This window comes from Geotrypetes seraphini, chromosome 9 (genome assembly GCF_902459505.1).
Source record: "Geotrypetes seraphini chromosome 9, aGeoSer1.1, whole genome shotgun sequence".
Lineage (NCBI taxonomy): Eukaryota > Metazoa > Chordata > Amphibia > Gymnophiona > Dermophiidae > Geotrypetes > Geotrypetes seraphini.
The window spans coordinates 33,527,964-33,551,799 of NC_047092.1; the positions used below are offsets into that span (position 1 = coordinate 33,527,964).

At 39.7% G+C, this 23,836-nt stretch overlaps 1 protein-coding gene across 2 annotated transcripts in view; it reads right to left on the reverse strand.

Annotated features, from left to right (window-relative positions):
- COG5 (component of oligomeric golgi complex 5) overlaps positions 1 to 23,836 on the reverse strand; it is a 342,545-nt gene that overhangs the window by 85,324 nt on the left and 233,385 nt on the right. For both annotated transcript variants that reach the window (XM_033957896.1, XM_033957897.1), the window contains exons 8-11: positions 18,057 to 18,222; positions 8,673 to 8,785; positions 8,507 to 8,584; positions 6,136 to 6,217 (exon numbers count right to left, since the gene is read on the reverse strand). In XM_033957896.1, coding sequence (XP_033813787.1) covers positions 6,136 to 6,217; positions 8,507 to 8,584; positions 8,673 to 8,785; positions 18,057 to 18,222 — 439 coding nt within the window. The remainder of the gene's footprint in view (positions 1 to 6,135; positions 6,218 to 8,506; positions 8,585 to 8,672; positions 8,786 to 18,056; positions 18,223 to 23,836) is intronic.

Consider the following 23,836-nt stretch of genomic DNA (forward strand, 5'->3'; position numbering starts at 1 on the left):
ATGTCGGTACTCCTGTGCAACTTGCAGTCAATTTTTAGATGAACCCTTGTGAGCATGGGCGCAGTCACCAGCCGTCTGCTCCAGAGCCCCATTTGCAACAGAGTTCGCTGCACAATCATTTTGGACACACATCTGGAAGCCCCATGTTTCTTTTGGACAATGAGTTGCTCCATGGTAGTGTGCCGATCAATCTGCACCAGTCTGAGCAGCTTTCATCTCTCATATCGATAGCTTGTGTTGCTCCCACAGTTACTAAGTTGGGTCATCAAAAAGGTTCCATTTGTAAACTCATGGTACACTTTAACCACAACAACCCATGAACAGTTCACAAACTCCACTATTTCCGAAATGCTTCCACCTTTGGCCCGGTAGCCAATGATCATGCCCTTTTCAATGTCTGATAAATCACACTTTATCCCCATGACAGCCACGGTTGCTATATTGACAACTTGTTGACATCCTACCTTATATACCCACAAAGTTTGCACGTGACATGTGCATTCGTTCATTGGTTGTGCGTCCCTGACATCAGAGGTAGGCAGTGGTCATAATAATGTGACGTGACCATGTATAAACAGTATTAACAGTGGTAACTACAAAAGATATCTCCAAAAATTACTATACAATCTTTGCATTTACAGCACGTAATAAATGCAAAAACTGGCCACACTTTAGTCAAAGTGCCCTTTGGTGCTTTAAAGCAGAAATCCTAATATATTTTATTTCTGAAATTAATATATGCATATTTTCTTAGACATTTTTCATTTCATAAGCAACATTTCCTTTAAGCAGTATTATGTTTTGTAGGAGTCCTCTGTTGGCATTCCTGCCAGTGCTGCTATAATCTCATACATTCTATCACCTGTCTCTCTCAATTGAATGCACTATATAGTAGCACCACTCTCCACTGGCAGGACTCCTGTGTAGAAGCTGCTGCTTAGAGGGAATGTTGTTCATAAGTTACAGAAAATTATATGTACCACTTAAAATTTGTGCAAGAAAAATTTACATGCATGTGGAATATTGGACACATGGGGAGTAATTCCATAACTGTGCTCCTATACCTAGAGGCATAGAGGGCACCTACTTTCCTTTATAGAACACTAATGTAATAAGTTAGATACATGCACAAAAGTTAGGCTGAGAATTTACACATCTTACAGTTGGTGTAAATGATCACGCCTATATAACAGGGACACGTGTAACTTAAAGTAGTCTATATTCCACCCCAATGTATGCTTCCCTAAGTACCTCCCAGAATAGCACTTAGGTAGAATTTTGGCATTTATGTGTCTGTGGACACATATACATGAATAAGCTATTATTCTAAATATTTATGTGCATAATTGGTGCTTAAATGTTAGCACTCACTTTAAAGAATTACTCAATAGCAACTGTAGCGTGCAGAGATAACAGAAAAATCACTTAGAAAGTAACTTTCTGGACTCATTTCAAATAGGACTAACTGCACCTAATGTCCCTATGATTCTATATAATTGCTGCTTTATTTAAAAGAAGGTTGGCACAGTGTAATTATAAATTATTTTATCAGATATCAAGACTTCTGGTATGAAAGTATACAAATAGTTACAAATTCTTCTAATGATTATTCACAAATATATTTCTGAAATACTAAAGTAAATATAAGAAATATGTACAAACCCTAACTTTATAAGATGATTTAGAACAATTTCCTGATGAGAACTATAAAACAGCCACTATCCCTTGAACTAAATTAATACTTGTTCCAGAATTAACCAACCCTTAGCAAAGAAAATACCAGTATCCGCAACCGCCTTCAGCTCTCACCTCCAGCACGAGATTACATGCACATGCACAAGCTGCACTGCCTCCAATGGTTACCTTACGTTCTGGAACACTGCTCGCCTCACTGCTGTAACCTCATGTAAGCGCCTTCCTGTGTCTCTATGCGATTGTGAGGTGGAGTGGAGAGGACAATCCCGTATAACCATGACTGCACGGAGAACCATGACTGGGATGTAGTTATACTGGGCTAAAATCTGTTCAGGAAAGACACGGTAGGAAGGAGGGGGGTGTAGTGTTAAAAGTTAAAGATCCTATTAAAGCCACACAATTACAGGATCTGCAGGACAAGGAAGAGGCAGGGCAGGATTAATTCTTCGAGGGCCCCTAGGCACACAAGTACACTGGGCCCATAGCCCTGCCCCGCCCATGCCCCCTGCCCCGCCCCCAAGGAAGAGACAAGTTAATCTAATCATGTATTTTTTAATGGGTATAACTTATGGGCAGACTGGATGGACCTTTCAGGTCTTTATTTGCCATCATTTACTATGTTACTATATTAAACACGACGTCCCTGTCCACCTCCCCATCTGCAGCCAGTGTTCCCTAGACAGGAGGAGCACCAACCTGCCTGTGGCTCAATGTAATTACTCACCTTACTGTCTCAGACAAGTATGTCTGTTCAGAACTTGAAATCTTTTCATGCCAGTCAGGATTAGTATAATTGGACAGTGGGAACTCGATAAATGAATCCACACTTCACTAGTAATCAACTCAGTCCAGGACAGAAATGGGGTTCTGATCTAGTAGATTACTTTTTTTAAAAAGTTGTCGAGACTCAAAATAACTATTATCAGAGAGCAAAACATAACTAAGACACATGAAGGGCAATTCTATAACTGGGCGCCTGATTGGAATCTATTCTGTAAAGGAAGGTAGGCACCTACTTTTTATTACAGGATACCAGTGTAACAACTTAAATACATGCTTAAATGTTAGGCGTCAGACACAGAGCCAGTGTGTTAGCATCTAAAGATACATGTGTAATTTATAACCTTCTATAAGTTACACGTGTAACTTACGCGTGTAACTTGCATGTGTAACTTACGCGTGTAACTTGCATGTGTAACAGACTTAGACATACTTACATGCTATAAATTACATATGTATCTGTGGTATGTAGGTGCTAAAACACTGGCTCTGTGTCTAACGCCTAACATTTAAGCACGTATTTAAGCTGTTACACTAGTATTCTGTAAAAAAAAAAAGAGTAGGTGTCTACCTTCCTTTACAGAATAGATTCCAATCAGGTGCCCAGTTATAGAATTGCCCTTCATGTGTCTTAGTTATTTTTTGCTCTCTGATAATAGTTATTTTGAGTCTCAAGACAACTTTTTTTTTAAAAAAAGTAGTCTTTTAGTTCAGAACCCCATTTCTGTCCTGGACTGAGTTATTGAGTATGGTGAAGTGTAGATTCATTTATCAAGTTCCCCTTGTCCAATTATACTAGTCCTGATTGGTATGAAAAGATTTCAAGTTCTGAACAGACATTCTTGTCTAAGACACTAAGGTGAGTAATTACATTGACAGGGAGGGGTGTCAGGATCTGTAAGCCGTTACCAGAAAGATTATTGAGGTAAGAACCTAATCTTCCCTACTGATGTACAGGGCATACGAGTCCTGATGAGTGGGAAGTATCTTGAATCTAGGGCGAGACAGATGAACCTGCCCTTAATACCGAGGACACAAAAAGCAGTGTCCTTTTGAGCTGCTACATCCACTCTATAAAACCTTGTAAATGTATGAAGTATGGACCATGAAGCCGTCCTACAAATCTCCTTGGGCGGGATTGCCTGGGCCTCCACCCATGAAGAAGCCTTTCTTCTTGTGGAATGTGCTCTCAAAGCCCCAGAATCCACCAAAATATTGGTTTTGAGACCCCCCCCCCCCCTTCCGATTCATAGGCTAAAAAAACTTGTACCATATTTCCACATATATAGGCCGCCCCAGTGTATAAGCCACAAAAAATGCCTATACAAGTTTTAAAACTGGTAGATAAGCCACCCCATTGTATTAACCGCGGCTTATCTACCAGTAACTGGGGGGGGCTATACAGTTTTTAACTCCCTCGCTGGACGAACTGGAATCGCTGCTCCTCAAATCACGGCTAGCGGTGCAAGACAGGAGAGATCTTTTAAATCTTCAGCCCGGCCCCGCGCTGCTTCCTGCATGCCTTTGCCATCGGGACTCGCAAGACTCAAGAGTCCCACGAGAACTGACATTAACTATTTTTCCTGCGGCCCTACAAGTACCTATAAATCCAAAATGTGGCCCTGCAAAGGGTTTGAGTTTGAGACCACTGCTCTATTCATAATGTGATTTTCTTGCGTTGTAAGTTTCCTTGAACCTGATTAGGCATAGAGTGATACAAAAATCACAGCTAGATTATATATGAAAACCAAAAATTCAGTATTCCTACTTAAATGTTCAGAGCTGCTGAATATCACTAAGTGGATAGATCATCCACTTATCTTATGTAGTAGCTTATGTAGTAAGCTTATTTTCGCAAAAAGCAAATTTGACCACGTCGCACCGCTTTTATCCAAGCTCCACTGGCTTCCGATTATCTCCAGAGTCCACTTCAAATGTGCCTGCCTCACTTTCAAGATCCTAAACGGTATCCTCCCTCCCTTCATTCCTCTTTCTTGGAACTCCTCTAATCCCAATTCTGCCAGATCCACCCAAAAACTGAAACTTTCCTTTCCCTCTCTAAAAGGCGTTTCACTTGTAGGAAAACTAGGTTCTTCCCTCTCTTTCAGAATCACTCAGCTCTGGAACAACCTTACCTCCCCTCTTAGGAATCTGAGCTCCCTCCAACTCTTCCGTAAACATCTGAAAACCTGGTTATTCTCAAAAATGTAACTCCTCCTCCCTCTCTGGTTATTCTAGTCTTCTAAATTTTCTCTTCATTTTGCCTCTTCCCTCCACTGGAGTTCCTTTCTACCCTAACTCTTGTTAACCGTGTCGAGCTTTACGAATGTAGAGATGATGCGGTATACAAACCTAAGGTTTAGATTTAGATTTAGCCAGGTAACTAATTATTGCTTCTAGGGATTTTTAAAATGATTCAGTAATTAGCTAACACCTTTCTAGCAGTAGGTCAAGGTGAGTTAAATTCAGGTGCAGTAGGTATTTCCTTTGCCAGAGGCTTACAATCTAAATCTGTATCCGAAGCAATAGAGAGTTAAGTAACTTGCTCAAGATCACAAGGCGATGCAGTGAGATTTAAACACTGGACGAGATCTCTGGTTCATACTCTTCCACTCAGAGCATATGAAAAGCATAAGAATGGGTCATAGTTCTTTTATCCATAGAAGAAATTTTAATGAAATTAGGTTAATAATTAAAAAGTTAGGGGAATGAGGAGACAGACCGACAAATACACAAATATGATAATGATCATTTGTATAGTGCTATCAAGTATATGCAGCATTTTACAGACTCACTTGACAAAGTACCACGCATAAGGTCAGTCTACCTGTAGTAGACAGCTAAAAAAAAAAGCCAATTTTACAAATCTAAGAATGAAGCATGTAGATAGACAACTTAATTTTTCTTTTGATATTTTCTTTGTATTTAATGCAATACTCATAAGTATACTCAAAGTAAATCAAAAGTAGAAATGCTGATGCTCATCAGAATCCTATTCAGTAATTGCAATGACAGAAGTGAACAATGAACATAAAGGCCTCCTTTTATGAAACTGCGATAGCAGTTTCTAGTGCGGGGAGCCGTGCTGCTACCAACGCTCATAGGAAACTGGATTGGCCACCGTGAGAACGGGCTACTAGGCTTGATGGACCATTGGTCTGACCCAGTAAGGCTATTCTTATGTTCTTATGACACGAGAACAAATTTTTTCCCATCCCCATGGGAACCCATTTTCCCATCCCGTCCCGGCAAGTTCTTTTCCTGTCCCTGCCCCATTCCTGCAAGCTCTGTCCATAAGTGGGGGGTTTATTGATATTGGAATTTGTCTTTTATTATGCATATTAATAATTGATGCATTATTAATGTCTTTTGATGTTGTATTATTGTATTTGATGATATTTGCATCAATAAAACTGTTTGAATCTAAAATCATTATTGTCTAAGGCTTGTGCAGTTAAGGCAAAGCTTACAGGAATGGGACAGGGACAGCGATGGGGAAACTGAGTTTGTGCGGGTACAGGGACAAGTTTGTCCCTGTGTTATACAATACCACAGCTTTGCAATAGGAGCACAAAATGTTTACACTCCTCATTCCAAAGTAAGTATAAGTACATAAAGATACATAAAGAACCTAGTTGACATAGATAACATAGCACTTACAGTTTGTGGCTTTCTGAAAGTGAGAAGACATGATCTGCGTGACGTCAATCCAAAACATATAAAGAATATCTGAATGGCCTTCCTGGGTAAAAAGCACAGGAGAGGATAGCATACTGGAAATAAATGTTCTTCAAATTGAATTCATTTTAAACATAGTATATTAGAAGCGCATGAAGCATATGTTTGAGCTAAAATTTCAAAGATCAATTTTATACAATACAGTAAGAAATACCGAGTTATACTTTCCTGCATTCAACAGACAGTTAAGATTTTCTCTTTATATTTTAAATATTAGCATGTACTGTTTCATGATTATAAAATTAATATGTTCCCAGATTTAACAAACATCAATTTTAGAAGAGAATATCTTTTGTTGAGGCAACGGATTCTAGTCCTTAAACTGGGTTCCTTTTAAACATTTCCTAAGAAATGTACAAATGTACTAAAGGGCTTTAAAAAAAATATATATTTTTTTTAAACTACAGTCTATTAGATTTTGCATGTACTGTCCCATATTAACATTTCCATTAACATGCGGTATTCTGGATGCAGTTAGTGTGGAAGCACTTAGTAGACCTTTGACTAAACTATGGCAGAAAGTGGCCTTAACGCATCACTTACACAGGTCTTTTCCAGAAGCTAAAGCCACTTCTCACTCAGCTGAAAAATAGCCACATATTAATTTCACCATTAGTACGTGGCCATTTAAAAAATTAGGGTGTGAGGCCTTACCGCCTCCTATACTGTAGTCTGTAAGGGCCCCGTGCTAATCAATTAGCGCTCGGCAATGCCCCACATGCTGATTCATGCTGTTACACCTACTCCCCCCTACAGAAGTGCCCATTTTCAGAAAAATGATTTAAATTTTTGCATGTGATTTTACCACAGGATGCCAGAGCACCTCCCATAGTAAGCTTTTTTAATCTGCGGTAAGCAAGTACTAGTGCTTCCCACAGTTTAGTAAAAGGGCCCCTTAGTGAGGCGCTACGTGGGCCCTTGCTAACTGCTGAAATGATGGTTAGCATACATTATGCCCTGATTCTATAAAATACTACAATTAGGTGACTAGACCAGCACACCTAACCAATCTGGGTGCCTACCTTAATTTTTTAAATTGACGCTGATAATTGAAAGCACCATTAAAAAACCAATTAAGAAACAATTTTTAAAAAATTAATTAGATTTGGTAGGTATCTACACCAAGGCACCTACCAGGTATGTTAATGGACAGCAAAACACTATTCCTCAAAGTTAAAACAACAAAAATGAGCTGAGGGAAAGGAAATTATTGTTGTTTTAACTTTGAGGAATAGTGTTTTGCTGTCTATTCTTTACTCTTTTAAAACAGATAAAATCCTATTTGCTTCCACTCTCGCTCTCTATAACATTTATTTTATTTCAACTTTGGGCACAGGTGCATAAGGTGTAATCTACAATCATATTCAGATTTACTGTACAATTTGTTTTCTCTTGCTGAAGTCAAGAAGTACTTATATTATTGATTTTATATAACATTTATAAATATAATAGAATTTAATATTAGTGGCAGTAAAACAGTCTATAAATAAACTTCATATAATTACTAAAAAGTGTCAAATATTAGCTAAGTATATAGATATCTGCATTTGACTATCTATGTATAATCTCTCTCCATCCCCTCAGGTACACCGAAATGCAGCTTTCTACTCCTTCCCTCCCATCCTAATATCTACAAGAGGAAGAGAGTTCTATATATTACGCCATATTCTCCTATGGAAGAAACCAAAATAAACTCTTTGGAGTGACGATGTTCCTTAAATGGACTTTATTTGAAAATGTCAAAGTTCCAAAGGTACAATAAAATCATCCACATAAAAATAAAGTAATCCACTTTAAAGGACCTAGTCCGCTAGGGACGCAGGACCCAACACGGTCTGCATTTCAACAAAAAGTGTTCTTCAGGGGTCCCTGAGGGTCCTATAATGGTGAATACGTGGAGAAGCTAATATGTGGTGAGTCGTAAGTGAGACGCTGCTTGCATCCAAAATGCATCCTGCGTCCCTAGCTGACTAAGTCCTTTAAAGTTTTTATGTGGATTACTTTATTTTTGTGTGGATGATTTTATTTTATGTGGATGATTTTATTTTACCTTTGGAACTTTGACATTTTCAAATAAAGTCCATTTAAGGAACATCGTCACTGCACAGTTTCTTTTGATTTCTTCTGGATTTTCTTCTCTGTGGATACTTTGGGGTCAATTCTCTTTGGTTTTCGCCATATTCTCTTATACCATCTGGATTCTGTCAGTTTGAATCACACAGCTATACAGGGTTCAAGTGTTTCAAATATGGTATACTGTGAACTTTTCTAACATAGTAAGTGTATTTCTTACCTTTGCTATTTCATCAATGAAGCAAACATGTGAAACAGGGTCCCGCTTTTTTGTCAATACTTTCTGAAGGTGTTGCACCTAAAAGAAAGATTATCTCTTTAATATGATTTTCTATTACTAACTTTCTCAATGTTCATGTACATCTGGAGAGGAAGAATAATTGTACCTGCACACAAGATGCACAGACTTGATCCATGAGTTTCTCCATATTTGTCCAAAGAGCTGCACGGAAAGCAGCAGTATTTCCTGGCGTAGGCATTGTAGCTCGTCCAGGACCACCTAGAAATATTTTGAGAAAAGCATAATTGATACAACAATTTTAGTCCTGGAAACTAGAAGGTAAAATATACTACAGATATAAAATAACTGTACCTTCAATACTGAAAGCACAGTTACTTACCGTAACAGGTGTTATCCAGGGACAGCAGGCAGATATTCTCACACATGGGTGACGTCACCGACAGAGCCCCCGGTATGGATACTTTAAAAGTGTATCGCCACTTTAAGACTTTAGAAAGTTCGCGATAGCCCACACCGCGCATGCGTGAGTGCCTTCCCGCCCTACGCAGGGTGCACGTCTCCTCAGTTAAGATAAGCCAGCTAAGAAGCTAACCAGGGGAGGTGGGTGGGTTGTGAGAATATCTGCCTTCTGTCCCTAGATAACACCTGTTACGGTAAATAACTGTGCTTTATCCCCAGGACAAGCAGGCAGCATATTCTCACACATGGGTGACCTTCAAGCTAACCAGAATGGGATGGTGGGAGAGTTGGTCTTTAAGAAAATAAATTTGATATTTGGGTAACTTTATTCTTTATTTGTATTGTATATTAGGATATATTATATTATTATATACAGGAAAATGAAATTATTGAATGATATTTATGTTACCTGTATAGATAATAGTGTAATATGTGGAATATCTTTTGTTCTTTCATTTGTATGACACTGTTTTTGATTAAAAATCAATAAAGAATTTTAAAAAATAAATAAATAAATAAATTTTATAATACAAACTGGCCGACGTGCCCATCCCATCTGGAGAAAGACTCCAGACAATAATGAGAGGTGAATGTGTGAACTGCGGACCAGGTGGCAGCTTTAAAGAATTCCGCAATAGGAGTAGATCTAAGGAAAACTACAGAAACTGCCAGAGCTCAGACTTTATGGGCTGAGACCTGACTCACGAGGTTCAGGTCAGGTTGAGCAAAGTAGTACGAAATACAGGTAGCCAAACAGTTAAAAATCGTTCTCTTGTAAACCGGATGCCCCAACTTGTTATGATCAAAAGAGAGGAACAGTTATAGGGAGAAGTCCTATAAGTCTTTGTCCTGGTAAGGTAAAAAGCCAAAGCACACTTATAGTCCAGAAAGCAAAGATGCATTTTTCCTACAAAAGAATGAGGCTTAGGAAAACAAAACAAAACCTGGAAGAACAATCAATTGATTGAGATGAAACTTTGACACCACTTTCGGTAGAAACTGTGGTTGTGTACATAGAAACACTGTATCATAGAGAAAAACTGTGAAGGATGAATCTGCCACAAACACTTGTAATTCACTGACCCTCCTGGCAGAAGTGATCAAGATAAGAAAAACAACTTTCCAGGCGAAAAATCTGAGATAAGCTATGGCCATTGGCTCAAATGGAGGCATCACGAACCTGGAAAACCCCAATCAAGGTCCAAGACTACAGGTGAAGGTTTGAGAGATGGTTTCACCTTGAAACGTCCTTTCATGAATCTGGAGACCAAAGGATGAGCAGATAAGCCGAAAAAAGCTTTCCCTTTACTAGCAAGTGAAAAGCTAGAATAGCACTGAGATAGACTCTAATAGCCAAAGTAAAAAATCCACACCATTTCAACTGACAAGGAAGTGGGATCTTGATGAAGAAGACTCCAGGAAGAAAACCTAACCCACTTTTGTTTATGATACCAATATAGGGAGGCTGGTTTCCTGTAGGCGTCAATAAACTTGCGGACAGGCTGAGAGAGATGTAATACAGAAGGGTTTAGCCCAAAAGAAACCAAGCTGCCAGGTGGAATGATTGCAGGTTGGAATATAGAAAATATCCTTACCAGTGAGAAAGCAGAGTAGACAAAAATGGCAGAAGCATTTGCTCCCTTGTGCTGAAGTGAAGTAGAAGGGAGAACCAATGCTATCTGAGCCATCCAGAAGCTATGAGAAGCAGGGTGGCTAACATGACATCAACATAAAATAAGAGGACGGAAACGCATAGAATAAAACATGCTCGCCCAATCCAGAAGAGATGCTTGTTTCCCAGACAATGCAATAAGTATAGTCTGAAACAAAAATGGGGTGGCTTGTAATTGGTGCGAGTCACCAACAAGTCTGCCTGTGGAGCGCACCATTGAACTTAAAAGAATGGAGAGCTGCAGAGCTGGGAGTCCATTGGTTAAGCTGAATAATTTCGCTGAATTTGTCTGATAGGGAATTTTGCTTCCCTAGAAAACAGATAATCGTCAAGATAAAGAGGCAAGCAATTGCCCAAAGCCAGATTTTCTGAGCTTCTTGACATAACTGGAGAGACCCTGTGGCTCCATGTGTTTACAGAGAACATGAGTAGAAGATTGTCCGTGCAAAGGAGGACTCCAGGGCTCAAAAAATGTTGAAAAAACATTAAGAGCATAATACATCACTCAGAACATAGTAAGTTGATATGAAAAGATGTGCTCCTCGATGGACTAAAAAACCTTGGTTTAAAATGACATCCAATTGTGCTTCCCAGGTATAAGGAGATGGGTTGTCAACATCAATCCCTTGAAGAGGAGAAAATTACATTACATTACATTACTGATTTCGATTCTGCCTCAACCTTGCAGTTCTGGGCGGATTACAAAAGAGACATCTGGACATTTCCAGGATAATTACAAAGAGACTTCTGGACTTTTCCAAAAGAGTTACAAGAAGAAGAACATTTCCAGAGGAGTTACAAGAAGAATGGTGTAGTATAGTTTAGGGAATGGGATATGGCAAGGAGGATTGGGCTATTCCAGTGGATATACAATTCGGGATGCTGTACAGATAGGATATAGTGCAGTTTCAGTATATATGCAATTAGGGAAGCAGTTGACAAGCTTGGGCTTTGAGGGGAGGGTGAAGAAGGGAGGATGGGGGAGTCAAACTGAGGGGAATCCAGGGAGTTATGACATCTGTATAAATTTTTTTGAATAGATGGGTTTTGATTTCTTTACGAAAAGATTTGAAATCGCTTGTTGTCATCAGCAGGTTGGAGATGGCATGGTCCAATTTCGCTGCTTGCGTCGCTAGTAAAATGTCAAACATCTTCTTACACTGAGTGCCTTTGAGTGGGGTGTAGGTAAATGGAGTCTTAGATCTTCTTTGTCTAGCGGCGAGATTTTGGTTCAGGCGGTTGTTTAGGTAATTGGGGGCTGAGCCATTTATTGCTTTGAATAATAGACAGTATAATTTGAATTGGATTCGCGCTTGTATTGGTAACCAGTGTGAGTCTAGGTAGGCAGTGGTGACGTGGTCAAATTTTCTTAGCGAGTAGATCAGTCTGAGTGCAGTGTTTTGGAAAAGTGCAAAAAGAAACCTCTGAAGAGTACAAAAGTCATACAGCACTGAAGCAACTGTTGAATAGTGGATGGTAGAAAAATATGCTGCTGCAAAGGAGCAAGGGTCCACTGAGAAGTACGAAGAGAGAGTCTTGCTCGTAGTGGTCCATGTGATATGGAAACCATGTGGCCTCAGAAAACCTTCAAGTACCTTGTAAAAAATATTTAACTTTGAAACATGTGTATACAGAGGCAAATGAGAGCAAGCAGACAAACCAGAAGAAATGCTCTCAGTAGAGTAGAGGCCAAAGACTGAAAAACTTTGTAGGGCCATTGGCTAAACTGAATAGTAGTCGTAAAGGAAAAGAAAAACCTGGACCATAAAAACGGAGTGTCGGTGCTACAAAACGCAAGTAGTCCCACCAGATATTGAAAAATATGATAGGTCATAATAAGGCCTGGTAGTGTAAACTGCGCTGAGTGACTAAAAGCCTAACACATGCGGGAAGCCAGAAGGAATAACATAGAAGTACTGGCTTCCTTGAAATCTAGAGAGCTGAGACGCGGGAAGGTTAAAAAGAATGCACCTGGGTGCTAAAGCAAGAGTGTAACCAAAAGGTGTTGAAAACTAATCGATTGGGAAGAAGAAAAACTCCAGATCCTGAAAACTCAGGGATATTAACAGCTGAACAGTGACCAAAAAGTCAAAGGTCCTAAAGGCCAAAGGGGCCCCAGAAATAAAAAGAGGGCAATGTGAGGAAAAAACACAAAAAGTACATTATACGAACAAATACTCCCCAATCGAGCAAAAATAAGGAAATGCTGCGATCAAAACCAGGAGAAGAAAAAATATCCTAAAAAGGATTGAGCGGCCTCCTCCACCCCTACAGCCACTCCCAAACCTCCGGCATGAAGTACAAAGGAATGTAGGAGACTCTGGCATAGTCTGGATGCTCTCAAGTAGACACCCTTTAACATTAGTGGAACAGTGGAAGGCCAGAGAAGAACAAATACACCTGGATGATCCTGTATTGCAGCAAAACAAAGGAGTAGCTGTAGTGACAGAAAGACTAACTGATAGGCTCTCCACCCATTTTAGTTCCCGCCACCCAGAAAAAGTCAATGTTCATTGTTTCTTCTTTTAACTTATTAGGTGGAGTCAAGCAGTGGAAGACGATGCTGTGGACAATATTAATTCGGTGTACAGTAGCAATGTAGGCTCTCCTTCCATATCAACACCGAAAAGAAAGTCTTAGTTTTAAGTGGGAAAAAACCCCAAAACCAAACTGAGGCTATGCTCCTGAGGACCACGTCAAAAAGACTGAGAAGACTTTAATTAAGCAGCCTGATGCACTGACGTGAATGTTGGCTTTACCTCTTAGAATGAGAAGGAGCAGAAGGAGCAGATACAGATGGATACTTGTGCCTGAAGATTTCTTCAAGGTCGATTCTACCACTAGAGACTCATGAAGAAGTTGAGGCGTAACAAATGCAGAAATAGGAACCACTCTGTAGAAGGACTTAAGTGGAAAAAACAGAGTCTCTAAATCCATGTAGAAAGTCTCCTCCAAAACCTCTAAAAACTCTATATTGCATTTAAAGTCTGAAGGGGCAGAATCATGCAGTGGAAGACAATGCTATAGACAACAACAACTGTTCAGATGAACAAGTTGCAGCAGAAAAAGAATGCTCTGGTGAAGCTAAAGCATCACCATCATCTGCAGTAGAGAATGGTTCTTGCTCAGAATCTCCAACCGGGTCAGAATTCCGGATGGAATGAGGACAGTGCTGGAGAATCAGTGTCGAAGACTTGAGATTGTGGTCGATGCCGTGACTGACTCAGACTGGACCGGCACCGAGAGAAGTGGTGTTGACACAAATACAGAATGTCAGTACTAATATGTGAAAAACATTCACCCAGTTCCTCCTGTAGCAAATTGTCAATATTTAGCTTAAGGGAGAGCACCGATACTGTTAGCTTTTTTTTTCCCCCACCGGTACCATCGGTGTCGTGCTCCAGTCCCATGAGGATGAGGCCAATGTCGAGCCACCCGTCAAGACCAGGACCGGGTGCTTACGGGACTTCATTAAAGTCAGCATGATGTGAACTTTGAGCTGAGTCCCAGTGGTTTGCACTTAAGGAAAAGCACCAGTACTGTTGGCTGTTTTGCCGATACTATTGGTGTTGGGCTCTGGTCCCATGAGAATGAGGCCGATTTGGAGCCACTCCTCAGGGTCGGAACCGGGCGCTTATGGAACTTCTTCAAGCACTGGTACCGATGGTTTTTTCGCCAGTACCAACGGTGTCACGCTCCAGTCCCATAAGGATGTCGAACCACTCCTCAAGATCGGGACTGGGTGCTTATGGGACTTCTTTGAGGTCAGCATGACATGACTCAATACCAGTTTGACCTGAGTCCCAAACAGAGAAAGAGAAGGCTTCCTAGTCCACTTACTCAGAAACAGCATGTGCAACACTGGAGGCAGGTCAGATGTTACTGCCATTGTCGATATATGCGGTGTCGCCTGAATCAGCGCTGGAGTCGGTAGTGACATCTATTAGTCCTTGTTGAAAAAATTTCACGACAATTATGACACCGGAGTCGACATCGCTGGATCCTACAGTGTCTCGGATCCGAAACTTCGGCACCACACATCCAGTGCGGGGAACTTCAAAGACGGTATCGACTCCAGGACGACATGAAGTCCATTGCTGAAGAAAAGAAAAGTGTAAACATCCCTCTTCTTCCTTATTATTTTTTTTTTAGCAACAAAATTCAAGACGGCGTATGAGCCTCAAAAAATCCGAAGAAGCTCGAACAGTGTCACTTGAAGAAACTCAGTCAGCAGCCTGACGTGGATGGGAAAAGCACCCCAGCGAAATTGAAGTCGGAGGCTGAGAAGAACAAATATGCCCCGCCGAGTCAAACCTGAAGATGAGCCAACTAAACTAATCTAACATTGCTTTCCTTTTTTTTTTTTTTAGACAAGAAAGCAACACTAAAGAAAAAGAGGAACTGACTAAAAAGTCAGAAAGCCGCGAGAGTGGGAAGGCAAGAAAAAGTTTAACGACAGTTAAACCGTGTCTTCTTAGCACCAGAAAAACAAAAAAAAACAACTGAGGAGACGCGCGTCTTACATTGGGCGAGAAGGCACTCGTGCATGCGTGGTGCGGGCTATCGTGAACTTTCTAAAATCTTAAAGTGGCAATGCACTTTTAAAGTGCCCGTATCGGGGGGCTGTGTCGGTGACATCACCCATGTGTGAGAATATGCTGCCTGCTTGTCCTGGAATAAAGGATATAACAATATGAACTTTTCTGATGTATAGCATGCCATGAACGAACAAGCAAACAGCGGAGACTTTCAAAATACAAGTGTACAGTAGAACACTGATTATCCGGATGTCCAGTTATTTGGATTGCTTTGAGTGGGGTGGGTGTATCTCAGTTTATATTTGAGTTCCCCCTGAAGTACCATTCCTATCACTCTCCCTCCCACTAGTATTCCTTCTCCTCTTTTGCCGTTGCTGCCATCAGCCCAGCCCAGCCCTCCCCCCGAACTAGGAAACTTTCCTCCACAATCAGCATGCCCCCTACAAGAAAAGAGAGCATTCCCCTCCCTCCCCAGACAGAAACCATCAACCCCACCCCTCAAGGACTCAGAGGAAAGACCCCAGGCCTATCTTGTTTCCCTGGTGGTCTATCAGCGCGCTGGGGCAGGAGCAATTCCTACTCGCTCCTGACCATGCTCTTTCAGCGATGAAAATAGTTTCAAGTTTATTAGGATTTTATATACCGCCTTTCAAGGTTATCTAAGCGGTTTTACAATCAGGTACTCAAGCATTTTCCCTATCTGTCCCGGTGGGCTCACAATTTATCTAACGTACCTGCTGCAGCAGTCTCATGAGGCTGCTCAAAGCCTCGCAAGACTGCCCCTGGAAGTCTTGGCAGCTATTTTCAACGCTTAAGCTCGCCCAAGGCTGGCCATGGGCGTGGTTTTGCCAGGAAGTGGCCTTAGGGGAGCTTAACCATAGAAACATATAGAAACATAGAAATAGACGGCAGATAAGGGCCACGGCCCATCAAGTCTGCCCACCTCAATGTCCCTCCCTATCTATCTTTGCGGATAGATCCCACATGTCTGTCCCATCTGGCCTTAAAATCTGGCACGCTGCTGGCCTCAATAACCTGTAGTGGAAGACCATTCCAGCGATCAACCACCCTTTCGGTGAAGAAGAACTTCCTGGTGTCACCATGCAGTTTCCCGCCCCTGATTTTCCACTGATGCCCCCTTGTTGCCGCGGGACCCTTGAAAAAGAAGATATCCTCTTCCACCTCGATGCGACCTGTGAGGTACTTGAATGTCTCGATCATATCTCCCCTTTCTCTACGCTCCTCGAGTGAGTAGAGCTGCAACTTCCCTAACCGGCCCTAGGCATCTCCCTAGGGCCACAATAGGAAACAGACAGTTGGGGGGGGGGGGGCTTGGGGGTGGAGGTGGGAGTGAGTGAGCATGCCTCCTGCCGGCCGACTTGTGATGGAATTTGGGGGTTCCCTTCCACTGCTGCTCAGCGACAAATTGATTCTCTAAATGACATCTGTGACATGGACACTGGTTAGAGAATTGGGGTGGTGATTCTGTATAAGACGCCTGTGTGCTATTTTCAAAAGCCACTTAGGTTGCTGCTGAGACCGGGCATCTTATATAGAATCAGGCCCGATTCTGTATAGGATGCCCATGTATGATTCTCAAAAGCTGCTTAAGGTGACTGCTCAGACCGGGCATCCCATTTAGAATATGTCCCTATGAGACTTCTTAGATGGATCTTCTAAGGACTAGATGTCTCCAGGAAAAAGGTTGTCTAAATTGTGCAGTATCCTTCTCTCTCTTTAAAGTTGCTCTAGTCTGTTCATGTAGTGTTACTTTATACATAAAGACATAAGTATGCAGACATCAGTCCTGCAGCAAGATAGGAGTTATCGCATGATTTTATGACTACTGGAGGGAAGTCATAGGTGTATACCCAGTGCAAAAATTTCCTAGATTTCATAGGATGAGTACAGTCTCTGGAGGCTAGAATAGTAGACCTGGAGCAGGTAGAGGATGTTTTGACTTCTGACAACAGATTTCATAGTTAATTGTGCTGCTTTGTGATAAAATATTTTCTATGATTTTTCTTCTTTCTCTTGGTTGTTAGTTTCACAGTAATCTCTTTATCTACTACACTGCTTGCAGTTATTACAGGGGCATACTTAATGAGTTTAGATTTCTTAAAATACTGAATTGTGAGGTTAGAAGCTTACTAATAAAGATTTAATACAGCTAACCCAGTTCCCTGAGTCTCCTCTACTGTGACATAGCTCTCTCGACAACCCAACCCTCAGCAGCTCACTCAGTCCCATCTTTAGCCGATTCTTAAGCTGAAGCCTCTGACTGAGGGATGTTGTCTTAGTAATTAGTTCATACAATATGCATGGACTTTCATCCACCCATTTATTTTCCATGTATGTTTAGACATTGTCTTCTGATACAATGGTAGATTTGGTCAGTTATTAAGCACACTTTGATGTTATTCCAAGAAAGGTGTAACAGCATATTTTTTTAACAAGCTAAACTTAAATTAGATCAAGCTAGCAATGCTAAATCCTAAAATTTAAATTCAAGTAATGGACTATTGCTTTTCCCCCTTAAATACAGAATGGTAAAATGAGCCATCAACAGTAGATAGAAAGCATGGACCAGAACCAATAAAGAAGCAAATTATTAGTTTAAAAATCTGTGCAATACTGTTGACTTGTTTAAAAAAAACAACTATCTAATTCTAGGTGAAACATTGTTTAGCATCTATCAAACTTTCTTTTTCAGTGACTTGAATAAGTCTGTAAGATGAATAAAAGAAGAGTTACAAGTAATAGTATAATTTAACCTAAACCTCTCAAATGATATCACAATATGTGGTTGAAAATTCATTGAGTTGGTCTAATAAATATGGAAGAAAAACCCCATCTGTACCTCTTATCACTGCCTGTAAAGGCTGAGTCAAAATTTTGATGTCCAATGCATTGTTGATATTTTCTTGTAGAGATGCACAATATCCTTCTACTACATTTGTAATCATGGCTTTTAGAATCCCAAGATTATAGAAAACTTGAAGTGCTGTTCCAACTTGAGTAGGGTTCTAAAGAAATTAAGAAGTAACAAATGATATGCAAAATTACATTTTTTTTGCATGACCACATACTACTTGGCAAATTCTATACAGTCCACCTAAGGTTAGACGCCTACATTGGTGAGCCTAGCGGATGTAGGCGGCTAACTTAATTAATATGCTTCACCAGTACTGATAATTGCCACTTAACACCTCATAATTGGCTCTAATTGGGCTTAATCGAAAGTTAGGCACAAGTCGAAAACACAGATAGTAGGCGCCTACCAAAGTGCCTACCTACAAGTGGGTGTGGTTAAGGGATGTATCACAGATGTGTTTTTGAGGTGACGGGATAATCGCGTGCCAGACACCAGTGCGCCAACAATCGAGCGCTGACAATTCGGCGCAAGAAAGAAGTGCGCCGCGGGAAAACTTAGTTTTAAAGAGCTCCGAGAGGGCCCCCACTTTACTGCATAGTGTTCGCGCTGCCGTTGGGGGTGTGTGGGGGTGCAACCCTCCACATTATAGAGAAAACAGAACTTTTCCTGAAAAAAAATCAGAAAAAGTTCCGTTTTCTCTATAATGGAGAGTTCCAACCCCCCAAACCTCCCCCAACAGCAGCGCAAACACTATACAGTGTGTGTGTGTGTGTGGGGGGGGGGATTCTCCACTCACAGCCCACTTCGGAGCTCTTTAAAACTAAGTTTTCCCGTGGCGCGCTTCTTTCTTGCGCCGAATTGTCAGTGTGATGGAGTCTCTCATGCAACTGACTATGAACTGTTTTTGAGTTAGGCACTGTTAGGCATCTAACTTAGGTACAGATATTTGGGTGAAGGAAACCCTGGTGTAAATAAGATGCATCTACAGTTTGGACACTTAGGTGATGTTAAGCTTGATTCTATAAAGTACGCCTAACTTTTATAGAATCACGCTTAGCACAGCACTAGTCAGCATGGATTTAGGTACACTTTATAGATTGGGACCTGACTTCCACAGGATTAATATTTGAGTCTTTCTTGCCTTCAAGTTTCAAATTTATTGTATATTTGATTAATCGCTTACTCAAATTTCTTTTTTTTTTTAATATATATTTCTTTATTCATTTTATAATTCACAAACAAGTGTACAGTAAATATAAAACAATTAGAATACAATATCACTTGAAAATCTACCACATCATACAACAAAAAGATATATCCCCCACCCCCTCCCAGTTCCATATACAACAACAAAAAAATATACCACATGAATATACCGTAATATCTTATCATTCATATATATTATTAATAGAAATCCAACCCTCCCCCCATTCCACATGTAAAAATTAAAATTTCTAAGCAATGAACTATCATTAAAATTACATAAAATTAAGGGGACAACAAAACAGCAAAAACTAAACATACGTAGCTTGTTAAAGACTAACATTACAAACACATAAAAATGAGAGGAAAGGATGGGTAGAGAAATACAAATTGCTGATAAAAAAGAAGACAATTATGGTAAAAACAATAGGGAGGGGATAAACAATGAACCTTAAAGAGGTTATGGAAATGAAATGAAACTCCTAATCAAGCTTTTTTTAAGTATCAAAAGCATCCTTGAAAAGAAAGCTTTTTAGTTTGCTGTTACATTTATCTAAATTGTTTTCTTCTCTTAAGTAAAAGGGGAGGGAGTTCCATATTTGAGGAGCTGTAACAGAAAAAATAAAGTGCCGCCGTGTATTAAAAATTTTAAATGAGGGAATAACGAATAAATGTTGATCAATAGACCTCAGTGATCTGGATGGGGTATAGGGAATCAATGATTTGTAAATGAAAGCCGGAGTTTGATTTGAAGGTAAGCAGACTTAATTTATACTGTATACGATGCGCGACTGGGAGCCAGTATGCTTTCTTAAGAAGGGGAGTGACGTGATCAAATTTCTTAGCTTTCATTATAAGTTTAATTGAAGCATTTTGAATAATCTGTAAACGTCTGATTTCATTTTGGGCTATTCCCTTGAGTAGGGCATTGCAATAATCAATTTTTGAAATAACAGGTGACGATAAGGGTTCATATTAATAGCTGGGCACTGACTTTTTGTGTTCACTTGGATTGTATGGGAGTGTACTTTAGTTCTTTTCTTCTTTGAACACTAGCACATACCAATTCCAGACTTCGTTCCTTTTATCTAGCTGCCCTCTATGCCTGGAATAAATTACTTGAGTTTGTCTGTCAAGCCCCTTTCCTTACCTTGTTTAAAAGCAGACTGGAAACCCACCTTTTTGATATAGCCTTCAATCCTTAACTCTACTCCCCACTGCCCACGAACCCATCCAGCAGATTAACCGTTCCCCTTAACTGTATCCATGACATCCTGTTTGTCTGTTTAGATTGTAAGCTCCTTTGAACAAGGAATGTCTTCTTCTTTGTGACTCTGTACAGTGCTGCGTACATCTGGTAGCGCTATAGAAATAATTAATAGTAATAGTAGTAAAGCAGAAAATTGGTCTTTGTCTAGCTGCTGCAAAAGGTAGCCTTAGTATGAGGAAAAGATCCACATAAGGGCCCACTAAGGCCACTTTTTGTCATAGCTTAGTAAATGGAACCCAAGTATTTCCACTAATATACCATGATGACTTACCAAAACAAATGCTGCCGATAAGTCAAGTTGCGTCACTAAGACCTAGATTTCCTTCAGCAAATAACATCTTACTTTCAATAGAAAAGCAGCATGAATTGTCTAAGTACAATATAGTGTTCTAAATCAAGAATAACATTTTCATTTAAATATTCTTGAAATTCAGTCATCAATACAATTTTAATAATTTTGGTCAAGGTAGGAAGAATTATGACTGGGGATACTGTAATTATTATAGTGGCATCTAAATTTTATCCTTTAAGTAAAGGGTTTGGAATGACATTTCCCATTTCCTCCTCCAAAAGTCTTTCAGCTGAAAAAATAAAATAACTTTGTGAACCACGACAGCAACTGGGATGGCAAATATTTTTCAACAATTCTGCTGCACTTGGATCCAATTAGCAATTAACCTTGGCAAATTTACCTTACCTACAATTTCTTTAATGATCTGTAAGAAAGAAATACAACAATGATGAAATGGAATCCCTTAGATGCCCCCCATGTTTTCTAGGGTAGAGTAATTAGGATCAGTTCCCACTGATGCTAGACTATATAGCATCTTTTATGTTTTATCTTGAGAAGTGCTTGCAAATTCCTGTGCCAACATCTGTTGAGGGTTATTTATTGAGATTTTTTTGACTGCCTTTACGAAGAGATTTACCTAAGCCAGTGTATAGTAGGTACCTGACATTTATAATTTTAGTATTTAATTTTCTACTCTAGATGAAGTATATAATCCTATGACAGTTCTAAGCCTGTATTTCAAGAATACATCTGGAGACAGAATGCGTGGAACTATGAAATAAAAAAGAAGTGAGTCACCAGGGCATATGTAAAAGGGTCTCTTAATGCAGATCATATGCAACCTGTATTCACAGAAATGCATTTTATGCATGACTACTATTCTTCTAGAATGAAAGGAATGAGGAAGAAAATAGTTTTCAATGCACACAGATTTCAATAATGAGTCATGTAAAAAGAAGTTAGCAGATGGTGTGAAGAGGAGCTGTGAAGATATGAAGATACTGGAGAGGACAAAGAAAAAAAATAGAATGTCCTTAGGAATATAGAAATGTTATGAATATGTAAAGAAACAATGACAAGACTGGAGTGGATCACAGTTTTAAAAATAGTATATAATTAAATATATACAATATATCTTTATAAACCACACCTATGTATTGGCAGCTTTAGTGATGCTTCAAGAAGCTCAGATGAAGCAAGGTTTCACATTAAAGTTACCGCCTCGGAAAAGGTACATCATTGATGATACACTGAAACACTCTGCTTAGTGTGTAGCAGTGGCTAAGAAAGCAAGTAGAATGTTAGAAATTATTTGAAAAGGAAAGGAGAGAAAAAAAATGTGACCGCACTTTGAATATTGTGTGCAATTCTGGTTACCACATCTTAAAAAAGATATTGTGGATTAGAAAACGTAAAAAGAAGGGCGACAATATTAGAATTATTTATGACTTCCTTATGAGGAAAGACTAAAAAGGCTAGGGCTGTTCAGCTTGAGAAGAGACAGCTAAGGGGAGATATGACAGAGGCCCATAAAATACTGAGTGGAGTGGAACAGAAAGACGAATCGCTTATTTACTCTTTCCAAAAATACAAGGACTAGGCAGCATGCAATTAAACTACCAAGTAGTAAATTTAAAATAAACCAGAGAAAATATGTCTTCACTCAATGTGTAATTAAACTCTGGAATTCATGGCCAGAGAATGTGGTAAAAACAGTTAGCTTAGAAAGGTTTATAAATGGTTTGGACAACTTCCTACAAAAAAAAAAATGTCCATAACACATTGTTACGATGGACTTGGGAAAAGCCACAACTTATTTCTAGGATAAGCAGCATAAAACCTGTTTTACTGTTTTGGGATCTCGGCGGGTACTTGTGACCTGGATTAACCACTGTTGAATACTGGGCTTGATGGACATTCATTCTGTCCCAGTATGGCAATTCTTATGTTCTTACTACAGGTCTCATCTTATGCAGTGGGTCCTATTGCTAATAATGGGGTTCTTGTATTAAGCTGTGCTATGGCCATTTTTACCTCAGCAGGAAAATGGCCGATTTTCAATTTTTCCTAATCATGACTATATGCTAATGTAACGTAATGTGATTAAAAGTCAACAGTTATACTATTAAATCCAATTATTTAAGTAGTGAATCTAATTAAAAAGTTGAATTGCAATGAAATTGAATAAGAATTTTAGATGAGATATCTTGATTGAATTTGATTAGGTGAATATATATGGTCTGATATGAGTTGGTCCTGAATTTCAAAAATGGTATGCTGATCTATTTCAAGTAATATATATCCCATACCAAAATAGTTTTTGTAGTTTAAATTTAATAAGTTTTTAAGGATTCATATTAATAAAAGAGGAGGCATAGTGTTTAGAATTATTTATTTATAAAAATTAATGTAATGTATTTTTTTTTTTAATAGAGAATTAAACATTTGATTTATCTCTATTGGTAGGGAGGTGGGGTAATAGCCGGTGATGTTATAAGGAGATAAGAGAGCAATGTGTTTCTCTCTTTAAGTAAACCCATTTTGGGAAACATGTTCTCCTAAGTCTAAGGCTTGTCCCCATTAGAAGTTAATTAATGTAATGTGATTAAAAGTCAACAGTTATACTATTAAATCCAATTATTTAAGTAGTGAATCTAATTAAAAAGTTGGAATGGGGGAGCTGTTACTGACCCGGAGGGATAGTCAGAGGAGGCTGTTGGTGTTCCCTGGACTCCTGCAGCAGCGGTTTGGTGTTTTCTTCTACCCGCCCGCAGGCATCGACAGAGACGGACCCCTGACATCATTGGGTCCGTCTCTAACTACTTTAAAGTGTAGCCACTGCCGCGGCTATCTGGGGAGCTGTTACTGACCCAGAGGGATAGTCAGAGGAGGCTGTTGGCGTTCCCTGGACTCCTGCAGCAGCGGTTTGGTGTTTTCTTCTACCCGCCCGCAGGCATCGACAGAGAAGGACCCCTGACGTCATTGGATCCGTTTCTAACT